The 13,657-nt window shown below is 38.3% G+C and overlaps 2 protein-coding genes across 3 annotated transcripts; both read right to left on the bottom strand.

Annotated features, from left to right (window-relative positions):
* Nucleotides 1-2,971: 2,971 nt before the first annotated feature.
* On the bottom strand, nucleotides 2,972-4,212 carry LOC114177884 (uncharacterized). Its single transcript, XM_028063473.2, has 2 exons — nucleotides 3,703-4,212; nucleotides 2,972-3,631 (listed from the first exon to the last, which is right to left on the bottom strand). Exons 1-2 carry the CDS (start codon nucleotides 3,903-3,905, stop codon nucleotides 3,190-3,192), a joined length of 645 nt encoding a protein of 214 aa, XP_027919274.1. The 5' UTR covers nucleotides 3,906-4,212; the 3' UTR covers nucleotides 2,972-3,189.
* Nucleotides 4,213-4,951: 739 nt separating this feature from the next.
* Nucleotides 4,952-13,526, bottom strand: LOC114175521 (Sec14p-like phosphatidylinositol transfer family protein). 2 transcript variants are annotated; one of them, XM_028060277.2, is made up of 6 exons: nucleotides 13,305-13,526; nucleotides 12,991-13,143; nucleotides 7,411-7,557; nucleotides 6,644-6,796; nucleotides 6,374-6,496; nucleotides 4,952-5,311 (listed from the first exon to the last, which is right to left on the bottom strand). In XM_028060277.2, the coding sequence occupies exons 1-6, from the start codon at nucleotides 13,518-13,520 to the stop codon at nucleotides 5,234-5,236; spliced, it is 870 nt and encodes a 289-aa protein (XP_027916078.2). In that variant the 5' UTR covers nucleotides 13,521-13,526; the 3' UTR covers nucleotides 4,952-5,233. The 2 variants fall into 2 exon arrangements, with proteins under 2 accessions (XP_027916078.2, XP_085527513.1); XM_085671387.1 differs by lacking the exon at nucleotides 6,644-6,796.
* Nucleotides 13,527-13,657: the final 131 nt, after the last annotated feature.

Raw genomic sequence — 13,657 nt, 5'->3', positions numbered from 1 at the left:
AAAAATTTAACACATTTAAAAATGTAATTTATATTGCACCTGGTGTATCATGCGTAGGTAGCGTAAGCAAAGAGAAGTTGCAAACATTCTCGCATTCATATTGCAATAACACTGGAGTAAAAGAACCTTCTAACAACACGTCGTAAGCAAAGAGAAGTTGCAAACATTGCTGCATTCATATTGCAATAACGCTGGAGTAAAAGAACCTTCTAACAACACGTCGTTCAGATTTCTGAGCAATAAACTGTCCCTATTATGAGTTTAACATCGAGTAACATTAATCACTTGAAAATTATTTAAGTTTTGAAACTCTTCCACCTAATGAACTAATATTCTAAATTTGATTTTTCACTCAAGTTTAATTCAATTAGCCAAGTTAGTTCATTTTCTTGCATTGGTATTAACAATTTGTTTTCACTGTGCTTTTAATAATTTTTTTCCCACGTGTTAATTGAAAATTACAATATCATTTTCAGCTCAGAAAATGTTAGATGAAGCAAACAATCTATTAACTTTCTGTTTTTATGGTTTCTGTTTTTTTCCATTGTTTCCTGCAACAGCTCTTATATATAGATCTTCTTTTGCAACAAGATGAAACATACAGCTGAAGAGTGTTACTCTAAACACGGTTTTCCACCCTGGTTCAAACATAAGACTGAGCATGCTACTAACAATTTCTCTGTTGCCAGTTAATTTAACAATGCAGAAGGAAACACAGATGAAGGAACTCAGAATAATGATGCTATCACAAAAGGCAAAGAGAACATTACGGACAACATTCAAATTACTCGAGAACAGATGCAACGGATATGGAGAATCATGCAAGAGTCAAAGAATGACTCAAAACATAAAGCCAACAATCTCATCGGTGAGTGCAATGCAGATTCATCTAAAAAAGGTAAACAAAATCAAAATCTTTAAAATCTTTGAATTCTTGATACTGGAGCAACGGACCGTGTCACTTACAACACTGATTTCTTTACCAGTTATTACAAAATAAGACCTGTCTCAATCCAATCGCCGAATGGTTTGAAAGTTGTGGCAAATTATTCTGGAACAGTTCAATTTTCTAAACACCTTTACATCGACAATGTTCTCTATATACCTGAGTTTAATTTTCAACATAATTTCTGTTCAACGCATAATACAAACTTTAAACTGCAATCTAATTTTCTTGCATGAGTTTTGTCAGATTCAGGATGCTCATTCCCAGAAGATGATTGGCAAAGCTGAATTGCTTAAAGGCTTGTACTACCTAGAGGGGTTTGAACATCTTATAAACACTGTTTAACTCTGATAAAAACAGTTCTTGTAATAATGTTTTTGACATCTGGCATTATAGGCTTGAACACCATCTGATAATGTTTCACAGCACATTAGAAATATGTTTTCCTTGCTAAACAGCGGAAATTACGTTTCACCCAGAGTAATAATGTGTCTAAACAAGTTCTTGATTAGATACATATTGATATATGAGGACCCATAAATATATCTTCCATGCACGGACGTAGGTTCTTTCTCACCATAGTTGATGACTTTAGTACTTGGGCTTTTCTTATGAAAAGTAATATCTTACCTGATTATGTAGGTTTTGAAACTCTTTCACCTAATGAACTAATATTTTAAATTTGACTTTTCTCTTAAGTTTAAGTTATTTTGCCAAGATAGTTCATTTTCTTGCATTGGTAGGAGTTTAACAATTTGTTTCCATTGTGCTTTTAATAATTTATTTTCCAGCCTTCGTTAAGCATGTAAAAGACGTGTTAATTGAAAATTACAAAATCAATTTCAGCACAGAAAATGTTAGATGAAGCAAGCAATCACTGAACAAAGAAATGAGCAGTTTGGTTTGGTGGCTTTATGTTACTTTCACCTTCTAATCCGTGGCCCGAAACTGTTCCTTCTAAAGTCATCAGAGTGAATACTTGAACAAGCAAGAAAACCTTCATCCTCTATCCTTGAAAATTTGATACCAAACAATGTAAATCTCTTAAATGTTGGTATCTTTAACCTTATTACCTCTGATGATTAAGATTAACATGCAGATCAAGTGCACTTTTTTCAGGGTAGAGGTGTATTAGTCTAAAACATGAAGAGGGAGCGGTTGTTACAGGTTTTGTTTGTGTAATGGCTGCCAGTAACCTTGCAGACACTGCTATAACTATTTTAGACAATTTGACAAATGCATATGATACAGAAAGTGCCTCCATAATGGCTGGTGGGAGACCCTGGGCCTATGAAACTTAGGAAAAAGTCCTTAAAATGGATCATGAAAAGTTGTGACTCGATATGTTAATCCAATGCCTCAACCCAAACCAACTTTTCCGTCTAAAAATTAATTTCTTTAGATAGCACCAATTTGACAGCATTAATTTTCTAAGCTAAAAGTGACAGTGATGGAAGAAAAAAAACGAGTAGAAAGTTCAATCCATGCAATCTAACTTGTTTACAATGACAAGGATTAACCATATCTCTTGATTCAAGTTAGTTTATAAAATGTAAAAATAAAAAGTTATAAATTCTCTAAGCTAAACTCCTAAACAAACTCAACAAAGATTGTCTTTTTATGTTCTAATAATTACAAAGTGTCTCCTTTCATTATTGGTCCTCACATAACTTCGCTTGCCAACAAACAAGTTTTAAAACTGTGAAACACATGGCATGATTGCACACTGAATTGCCAAACCAATCACAACCACAACTTAAAACATTCAGTTTGCTAACAAACAAACAAGCCAAAAATAATGCATCTAGAACAAACAATCACTTCTGTTCTAATAAAAGTTTCTTAAATTTGCAAGACCTGAGTAAAAGCATTAATGTTGAGCCATTGTTCCCTTTAGCACGTTGTCTGTTTATAAGGTCAGACTTGGTTATGGTCTTATACTTAAAAGGTGAAGTGTTTGCATGTTACGTCTTGCGTCTTACCTTTCGTCCACGATCTTCCTATTTTCATCTATAAATCCCATCATAACATAACTGACACAGCGCAACTGAGTCAATCTGTTTTCCATAGGCATGATCGTGTGAAAAATCTCACACAATCCTATTATTTACAGACACAACACAAGTCTATGTTTCATGACAGTTAAACAATATGAACATATATCACACATCAGACAGACCTGTACAAGAAGCAGGCAAGCAACACCTTCACAAGTCCCAAACCATTCTTCCATACTCCTTCCATCAATACGCGGAAACACCAACCGATTCACAGCCTGATTGGGGAGCATCGATGTCCACCCAGACCTCGTTTTTGCGATTCACAATTCGGATGGGAGTGTTGTACTGCGCGATCGAGTAACCACGGCGAGTCTTGGACTGCGCCCAGGGAGAGCGACTGAGGCTGGTGGCGAGCTTTTCCGCCTCCTTGACAATCCTCTCATCATTGGCGAATCCAGAGAACTTTCTAACCGCAACGCAGTGGGTGGTGAACTCATAGGGCCTGATATTGAGTTCTGGAAGCGGCAGTGGTGGGTTTCCTTGGAACTTAACGGGTAAGTATAAACTAACGTAGTAGCCTTGGGACTGAAGAGGACCGGCTCCGGGGACGGTGGTGGTCAAGACGGGAACGGTCATTGGGATTCGCGAGAAATTGAGGTTGGCGCCTTCTGTAAACTGGAACAACCTGGGAGATAGTAAAATGGGGTTAGTTGGTTGGTTAGTTAGTTAGGTATTGTGAGGGGAAAGAAGAATTACCTGTGAAAACCGTCCCACGTGGCTTTCTCGAAGGAAATGTCGAGAGCGGGAGCAGACATCCAAACGGAGGTTCCATAGAGTCTGATCTCGAAATCGGACTGCGAGTGCACCACAGTGTACGGTGGGGACTCCGGCGCACTGCTAACCATAGCCAAACATGTCGCGATCGCTGTTATGGTTAGTAGTGTTATTCCCTTCTTCATTCTCCTTTCCTTTTCCCTTCTTTACTCTTGCTATTTCCTTCCTCTTCTGTCATTTTATGAAGGCTTTTAGCCGTTGACTTTTGTAACAATTGTTTTATTCTGATTCTGATTGTGATTTTTAGTGATTATATACCTAATTGAAGATTTCAATATATCAGTTTCCTTTTGTAACGTAACCTACCACATCTGCATCAATGAGAGTTGCTTGTCTTCAGCGCCACAGTTTGGGTAAGAGAGGGTGAAAAACTAGGCAAGTAAAAGACAAGTAACAGCTACACAGCTTGTTATTGAAAAATAGTCTATTTTGTTACATATAGATTTTCTAATGATAGTTGAAATGAAACAGTGAAATATATAATAGAGTTATGTACTAAAATTAATGTGTTATGATTTTAAATACAATCTAGTAAGATAGAAGAATGATTTGTATTCAGAAAAAACAGTTACAAAAGGAGTCTCTTTGTCAATTGTTATACACGATAGAATTTTATATAATAAAATTATTGAAAGCTGTAGCTAATGGTGGAACATTCCTCACGTACGGCAAGAAATTACCTCAGCATCTTGTCTTTGAAGAAGCAGATCATAAAACAGTTGAATGGACCACTTTCCTCAAAGAAAAGAACCTCAAACTCAAAGCGTTATGTCAAGATTGTTTTCCTAGGAAACAGTAGTGAGTATTGTCAAGATTTCCTCCCTTTATTTTTGCTCTCATTGTCAAGAGCTCCTTTATCTGTCGTTTTCATTATAGGGTCAGTTCTTTGAGCGATGAACTCATTTTCATTGAGGCCAGATATTGATATTAAGGTAATTTCTCTTCTTAATCCTTGCTATTGTATGCTTTGGAAAATTTTATATCCAAGATTATTTAAATGCATCGCTAATATCGTTGTTTATAATATCGGATCAGTAAAGCATAAGTGTAATTTTCTTTAAGTGAGATAATTTTCTTAATTGGCAAATTTAGAAGTTTTCAAGTAATTCGTCTTAAAAATCTATTCTTTATTTAAAGGAAAATGGAAAAATAGAGAGACTTTTAACCCCTATTCGAACTAAATTATATGTATTTCCCATCTCTTCTATTTCTAGCACAATATTATACTAAACTATTATCCAATTGTATGACCGCTAACGTCGAATATTCAGAAGAATTGAGATGACCAAAAAAAAATTAATATGCTGTGTTGCTATTTCAAGTTTTTAACGAAATAAATGCTGTGCTGCTATTGTCATCCACATGTTGGTCCTTCTAAATCCCAAGATAAACGCGCTTACTAAGTAAGAGTGTGTTTGCAAAGTTTGCTGCAATTTTTTATTCCATCCAACTTTCAGTCTCTGAAGTTTGGTGGCAAAGTTTCTTCTGTAAAATATTCCTTCCTAACAGTCTCTGCGGAGCAAAATCTCACCTGTAAATAAAAGGGGGAGAGGGAGCAAAAGAAAGAATTACAAGAGAATGAAGATGGAGCAGCACAACGAGTTGATATCTAACGCCAAATAGTGCTGAAATTAATCATTATGGTTTGTTCAACTTAAAAATATGAGCCAACAATCTTACATCCCATATCACGTAAGCCCCATTACATTTCAGCTAGTTGACTTAATCACAACCTAAAGTCAATTACATGATCGTCATCCCAAAGAAATGAGGGAACTCGTGGATGGGAAACATTGTGCTATGAACAGCAGCAACAAACATCCCTAGGTTGGGATACCTATGTGCAAGGAAGATTCCTCAAATCTGGCCTAGATATTTAGTGCTGTGGTGTCAATCCGCTATGTTTGTTATTACATTCCTCTATTTCCTGTTACGCATTTGCTATTGCATTCCTTTACTTTTTGTTATGCTTTTGGTTATTTTCCCTTATATATAACCTGCCGTAATGAATTACGACGAATGAACAGAAAGTATTATTCATCTCTTTCCTCTCATTATTCTTGGGAGGCAATGTCCCTGGCCTCTAATTCAGCAACTCTATCCAATCACCTGTCACTTTGTCACTACACCCCTGGCGAAAATCACAGGGAACTGCCTGAGCCTAATGGGAAGGGTCTAAGACATGAGCCCTCAACCTCAGATTCAGAAGGTGAAATGCATGGTCAGCTACAACCACTACAGCTACTCTTCAGCAGGCAACTGCCTCCTATTTCTGTGATGTTAGATCAAATTACAATGAGCAACACTAATTTTTTTCTTATCTTAGAGCCCAATAAACCGGTTCAAATTCCAAAGAAATTCACAAATATGAGTAAGGTCCACCGCAAACCCTATTGGTCCAAGCCCACAGTTTCCATCAGATAACTCACTTTTCCCCCTCAAATTTTGAGCTTCAACACATAGGGTCAGGTTATATACTACGGGGTAACCCTTCAGAAAGCTCAAGGCATCTCAAGCACTCAACCCTTAAACATAAAGGGAAAAACAACTCTTTTCATATTAAAAACAGGCATTTAAGACAAGAAACACTTACCAGGGAAGTATATGATTTTAACAAGGGTTTGGCTAGCTGCCAAATTGGCTTAAAAACAAAAGGTGCATCCACAAATAGTACTTGATCCAATCTCTTCGGATAGTAATAATAAAATACATCAAACTGCAAAAAATAAAGAAATATATTAGCTGTTGTGCTGCTGGTTGCACAACTTCTTTCTAGTGACGCACTACAGTTCAAACCACATTAGGTGATAATGATACAGACTTCTTAACTGAATTATGTTTGGCAGATAGTAAAAAATATTACCAAGAAAGTCAAGAATTTAAGATCAGCATTTTCTGTTCTGAAGCCTCTGAGATCAACTATTCCAAGAATTTTTTCTTTCCCAGTTGGAAGCTTACTCAATGCCTTCTCAATTAAGAAAACACACAGCCTCTCATCGTCTGCAGGGTCCACTGCCTGTGACATAATTATTTGTCCATATTGTCACAAACAGTTATCCATAAACTGACGTATATCTGAGGCTGCCGGTTATATCTGAGGTATATCCATAAATTAAGAAATGAAAGTACAGTATGTAATATGTAATGCAGAAAGTGAGAAAATTGACAAAAGTTGACCTCAGTTATGCCAAGTGACATCAAGTTGCATATACTTACAACCAGAAATTTGTACCAAAATTAGGCAATCACATTAATTCCCCAAATTTAACACCTATGATACAGAATAGAAGTGTCAATTGCAAGTGATGAGGTGCTAGAAGCAGGAAGAGTGTGTTTGTTTTACTCATTTCCCTCATTCCAATGAATTTCCACCATCAGTCCCTGTCTCTATGGCCATGATGTTCTAAACTAAATAGGTATTCAAACCCAAATCAGAGTATCAACGTCAAACTCTTAATTATTATCCTCAGAAAATTGAAAAACATATCCTTCAGTGCAAAGCAAATTTTCGCTGCATGCCAGTATTGACATGTTCTCGAATCAGTTTCATTTCACGGAATATAAAAATAACAAGGAATATAAAGCAATAAAGCACAATAAAACACTAACAACTACCACTTCTACTCTTACCATAGGAATATGCTTTGATCCAACCACCACAAGCACAGGTCTATCATTAATATCTAGAAAGTCGTGTACGTATCCTTTTCCAGTTTCAGCAGCATCTTTAACAGTTTCATCGGTCAATTTGGACACCTCAAAATCTTGACGCCATTTCTTATAGAGTAGAAAGCAAAGCAACAAGATGAGTAGTAGGCAGAAATTTGAATGAAAATTAATCCCATTAATACGAACAATATTAGTTAAGATATATCGAAAAATGGATCTAATTGACATGTTCGAGGTGACCCTTTGACTTGGATTTCACCCTGGAGGGTGTTGACCATGGATTGCTTATTGACGCAGTAGATTCCTTGATGACCTGAAAGAATGAGCGTCTTTTACAGGTATACACCCATCGCCATGGCGTGTCAACCTGACTGGAGTGTTAACCGAACTCAAAGACCTTGGAACTCAATTGCTCAATGTTAGAGTATATAGAATTATATTCTGCAATTCTGTTTTGACTCAGATTCTGTATTTGTTATACGGTTATAACCACTGTGACAGCTCAGCCCTAGAGAATATATTCCTTTCTGTTAGATGTTCCCTATATATAAAGGCCAACATTCTGGTCTATGAATAACAAGAAGATCTTTCATAAATTCTCTGTTGGTTTTCTTTTCTCTGTTGTTTTTCTTTCTATGTTACAGTAGATTTAATTCTAATATGGTATCCAGAGCGTGAAGCCTAATTTATGGGCACCGGTCCTGAGCTCACGACTCCTCTTTCTCCAATGGCATCTTCGTTGTCGACTCCGGTCATCTTCTCGTATGTCATATCTGAGAAGTTATCCGACACTAACTTTTTACTTTGGAAACAACAAGTCGAGCCTGTGATTAAAGCCCATCGTCTTCATCGCTATCTCGTCAACCCGTCCATTCCCTTGCAATTTCTCTCTCTCTTGTTGATCATGAATTAGGGATTGAAAATCCAGAATATACAACTTGGGAGACCCAAGATCAGCTCTTACTTTCATGGTTGCAGTCTTCCTTATCTGCTCCGTTCTTAGCGCGTATGCTTGGTTGTAATCATGCGTTTCAAGTTTGGGATAAAATTCATACCCATTTCCACTCTTAGACAAAGGCTCGGGCACGACAGCTGCGTACAGAACTCCGCACTATCAAGAAAGGTGATCGCTCTATTAGTGAATTTCTTCTCTGTATCAAGGCTCTCGTTCACTCTCTTAATTCGATTGGTGATCCTGTTTCTGAGTCCAAACAGTTAGATATTCTCCTTGAAGGCCTTCCCGTTGAGTATGAAGCATTTCTTTCTCTTATGCATAGCAAACCTGAACTGTTCTCGTTTGCCGAGATCGAGTCACTGTTGGTTGCTCAGGAAGCACGCCTTGAGTGATTCAAACATGATAATGAAAGTGTTTCTCTCAATCTCACTCAGGCAAATTCACAAACAGCTTCAACCCCCACTGTTCAATTACTCACATGCGCTCGCCGTCTCATCTTCGCTTTCCCCATCCGCCCTCTACACGAGGAGGTTATTATCAGCGCGGCAGATCCGGTCGTGGTCACAGGGGTGGGCGCTCTGGTCGTGGCAACGTTCAATGACAAGTTTGCACCAAGTATGGCCACACCGCTTCAGTTTGTTATTTTCACTTTGACCCCAACTATGTGGCTCCGTCATATACTTTTGCTTCTGCACCGCCTCAACAACACTTTTATTCCTCCTATTCACCTCACTTTCAAGGCACTCAGTTTCCAGGAGCCTCTTTCTCGCCACGTTCTCATCCACCACAGGCGTCTTCTCTTCATCCTATGCCATATGTTCCACCTCATGCATATGTTACTCATGCCCCACCTCCACCGCCTCCACCTCCTACATATGCCCCACCTGTCCCAGTTCCTACCCAGTAGTCTCAGAATTGGTTCGTTGACTCTGGCGCGTCACATCATATAACCCTTGATGCCACAAATATTATTGACCCTATGCCTTCTTCCCGGGATGATCATGTCTTCCTTGGTAACGGACAAGGTTTGCCCATTCATCTCTCAGGTTCTGCAACATTTTCTTCTTCTCATAATCCACACATCTCTTTGCAGCTTAAGCATTTGTTACATGTTCCTGCCCTTAATAAAAACCTTGTCAGTGTTAGTCGGTTTGCCAAAGATAATAACGTGTATTTCGAATTTCACTCCTCTGTTTGTTTTGTCAAGTCTCAGGTTGATCATTCCATCTTGCTTCGTGGGTACCTTGGTCGTGATGGTCTGTATCAGTTTCCTCTGCCTCCGTTGCGTTCTCATTGTCAGCCTTCTCTTCATGCTCCATCTGTTTCTGTTACACACAAATCACCCTCTGTTTCCACTGTACCCACACACAAGTTCACTATGTTTTCCCTTTGGCATAATAGGCTAGGTCATCCATCTGTTACAGTTTTACAAAATGTTCTTAAATGCTATAATCTTTCTCCATTAAATAAAATTCCTTCAGATTTCTGTGTAGCATGCTGTATGGGAAAGTCCCACCAACTTCCTTCTCACTCCTCTTTAAATTCTTATACTAAGCCGTTACAACTTGTTTTTTGTGATTTGTGGGGTCCCTCGCACATTAAATCTTCCATGGGGTATAACTATTATGTTTCATTTGTTGATGCATACAGCAGATACACTTGGATCTATTTTCTAAAGCACAAATCTGAAACCCTCCATGTTTTCAAACAATTTAAAGTTTCTGCTGAACTTCAATTGAATCACAAAATTACAGAAATTCAAACAGATTGGGGTGGTGAATTTAGACCTTTCACTCATTATCTCACATCCCTTGGTATTCACCATTGTCTTATATGTCCTCATACTCACCATCAAAATGGTGTAGTCGAACGCAAACATCGTCACATTGTGGACATGGGTCTTACTCTTCTATCTCAAGCTTCTCTTCCTCTGTCTTTTTGGGACCATGCTTTCCACACTGCCGTTTATATCATCAATCGTCTTCCCTCATCTGCTGCTCCTTATCATGTCCCATATTTCACTCTTTTCCACAAAGAAATTGACTATCCTTTCTTCAAAATCTTTGGTTGCGCTTGTTTTCCACACACACGTCCTTACCATACCAACAAATTACAGTTTAGGTCCAGAGCCTGTACCTTTTTAGGATATTCCCCTTGTCACAAAGGGTACAAATTACTCGATACTAATGGCAAAATTTTTATGTCTAAGGATGTTGTTTTTGATGAACATACTTTTCCCTTTGCCACTCAAGTCCAGCCTCCTTTGTTAGCCCCTTCATCCTCTCAGATTCTTCCTCTTGGCATCATTCCTTCTATGATTGTCACTCCCACTCAGCATGCTACTCTTGACACACCTCTTGTTTTGTCTCCTCCTGTGTCTTCCTCCTCCCAATCCCATTCATTAGACCCACCTGTTGTTCCTCCTTTTCCTGTGTCAACTTCTTCTCCTGAGTCTCACTCCTTGCCTCCTGTTTTGCCTTTACCATCTCAACCCACTCATCCTATGCAAACCCGTTCAAAATCTGGCATTGTTAAACCCCGTAGGTTTCCCACCTTACTTCTTACTGTTGCAGAACCTTCCACTGTTAAGCAAGCTTTGTCTTCTCCTCCTTGGCGTGAGGCTATGCAATGTGAATATGACGCGTTAATGGCCAATCAGACCTGGTCCCTTACTGCTCTCTTCCTTCTGGCCGCACTGCTATTGGTTGCAAATGGGTGTTTTGCATCAAAGAAAACCCAGATGGTTCTATCCAAAAGTATAAAGCCCGTCTTGTTGCTAAAGGGTTTCATCAAAGGTTAAGCTGTGACTATTCTGAAACTTTCTCTCCAGTTGTTAAGTCGGTTACTGTTCGGTTGATTCTTACACTTGCTCTCACCAATCGCTGGTCTGTGCAACAAATTGATATCAATAATTCCTTTCTAAATGGCATTTTACAGGAAAATGTCTACATGACTCAACCTCCTGGTTTTGAGTCTCCTGATTCCTCTCTTGTCTGCAAACTTCATTGTTCCATCTATGGCTTAAAACAAGCCCCACACACTTGGTATGACAGACTTACCTCTACCTTGGTCAGTTTTGGATTTGTTCACAGCAAGTGTGATCCCTCTCTGTTAGTTCTCACTACTGCTTCTGATTGTGTTTATGTGCTTATCTATGTTGACGACATAATTTTCACTGGGTCTTCTGCTGTGTTGCTGCAATCTATAATATCCAAACTGCATGTTGTTTTTGCTCTTAAACAACTTGGTGATCTTGAGTATTTTTTGGGTATTGAGGTAAAACATCTTCCTGATGGCTCTCTTCTTCTCTGTCAAACCAAATACATTCATGATCTCCTTGTCAAAGCTGGCATGACAAAAGCTAAAGGCATTTCCACTCCTCTTCAAGGTGGCCTCAAACTTTCCAAGTATGGCTCTGACTACTTTGATGATCCTGCTCTCTATAGATCCATTGTGGGTGCTTTGCAATATATCACTATAACCAGACCTGAGATTTGCTTTAGTGTCAATAGAGTTTGCCAATTCATGTCTCAACCTTTATCTGATCACTGGAAAGCTGTCAAACGCATCCTGCGCTATTTAAAGGGTACTCTTTCTTATGGGTTACATCTTCAACCTGCTCCTAGTTCTACCCAGTATACTCTCACTGCTTTCTGTGACGTTGATTGGGCCTCGGATATTGATGACAGAAGGTCCACTTCAGGTGCTTGTATTTATTTTGGTAAAAATCTGGTTTCTTGGTGGTCTAAGAAACAAACTTTGGTTGCTCGGTCCAGTGCAGAGGCCGAATATCGCAGCCTTGCTATCACTGCTTCTGAGCTCTTATGGTTGCAATCTCTTCTTAAAGAGTTAAAAATTGCGTGTGCCACACTGGTCATCTATTGTGATAATCAAAGTACTGTCGCTTTGAGCCATAATCCAGTTCTACATTCTCGCACAAAGCACATGGAATTAGACATCTTCTTTGTTCGAGAAAAGGTTTTGGATCGCTCTTTAATTGTCTCCCACATTCCTGCTATTGATCAAGTTGCTGACATCCTCACCAAATCCCTCTCTCAAGCTCGGTTCTGTATCTTACGTCACAAACTCAATGTTATTGATTCCTTTCAATAACCTTGTGTTTGAGGGGGAATGTTAGAGTATATAGAATTATATTCTGCAATTCTGTTTTGACTCAGATTCTGTATTTGTTATACGGTTATAACCACTGTGGCAGCTCAGCCCTAGAGAATATATTCCTTTCTGTTAGATGTTCCCTATATATAAAGGCCAACATTCTGGTCTATGAATAACAAGAAGATCTTTCATAAATTCTCTGCTGGTTTTCTTTTCTCTGTCTTTCTTTCTATGTTACAGAAGATTTAATTCTAATACTCAAAGCACACCATGGTCAAAAGGCATCAGAGCAAAACCCAAGTTTAAATTCCACATTGAACACGTCAACAAGGCTCATTTTCGAACAGATCAAATTACACGTGCAGGTAGAAAATAAAATTTGTCAAATTCGCTTATTCCCCAGTTCTCAAACAATGGGGGTGATTTGTTATGAATAAAATTGGACATTACAATCACGAGAAGAAGGATACAATGGTTTTAGTCAACTTGGAAATAGCATCTTCAACAGAAAACTTGCGATCTTTGAGAAACCACAGTATCATATCTTCGTCATCCCTTCCATTTCTTCCAACAGGAAGGCTGTGGTGTTCTTTTTCGAGCTTTTCCTTCACTGAAAGAACTAACTGCATTTTTTTTTTAAATTAAGAGTAATGAACATGACGAGGATATGCGCCAAACTAAAATTATGCATTTGAATTTGACCGAGTATTTAACTGTTATTGTGCACTTAAAGAGAAAAAAAAGTGTGAAATGCTGAATGGAAGATTGAGAAAGAAGTGGTTACCTTGCGCGTGTCCAGTTGCGGTTGCGAGTGAAGGTTACTGCATCGAACAGGGAAATTGGTCCTAAGGGAAAAGTTTGAAAGAGAAAGAGGAGCAGCGACAGTTGGGTACAGAGTTCGCATGTCTATCAATTCCCTGCTGTTCCTTACTCTCACGTTAATGGTGGGTGGAGCTTTAAGGTTGCTCCACCGCCATACCACACCCTCTATACTTTTCATATATTATCAATAAATTTTTTCTTTTATTTATTTTTATATTTAACAAAATAACTCTTAATTATAATTATTTTCTTCACACACACATAAATGATTAATTTCTAGTTTTAAATATTTACTTTTTAATATCTCTTATATAC

The sequence above is a fragment of the Vigna unguiculata genome, chromosome 3, assembly GCF_037176805.1.
Source record: "Vigna unguiculata cultivar grain cowpea cultivar isolate G323 ecotype 2 chromosome 3, ASM3717680v1, whole genome shotgun sequence".
Classification (NCBI taxonomy): domain Eukaryota; kingdom Viridiplantae; phylum Streptophyta; class Magnoliopsida; order Fabales; family Fabaceae; genus Vigna; species Vigna unguiculata.
Note: the sequence above shows the minus strand (reverse complement) of the source record. Positions and strands in the feature narration are given on the sequence as shown.

Excerpts from the sequence above, each read along its gene's own strand:
- LOC114175521 (XM_028060277.2), bottom strand. The coding sequence starts at position 13,520 with ATGAAAAGTATAGAGGGTGTGGTATGGCGGTGGAGCAACCTTAAAGCT. Across the intron at positions 6,797-7,410 it reads GATCAAAGCATATTCCTATG|GCAGTGGACCCTGCAGACGA; the intron begins GTAAGAGTAGAA and ends ATTATGTCACAG. Across the intron at positions 6,497-6,643 it reads TTAAATTCTTGACTTTCTTG|TTTGATGTATTTTATTATTA; the intron begins GTAATATTTTTT and ends TATTTTTTGCAG.
- LOC114177884 (XM_028063473.2), bottom strand. The coding sequence starts at position 3,905 with ATGAAGAAGGGAATAACACTACTAACCATAACAGCGATCGCGACATGT. Across the intron at positions 3,632-3,702 it reads ACGTGGGACGGTTTTCACAG|GTTGTTCCAGTTTACAGAAG; the intron begins GTAATTCTTCTT and ends ACTATCTCCCAG.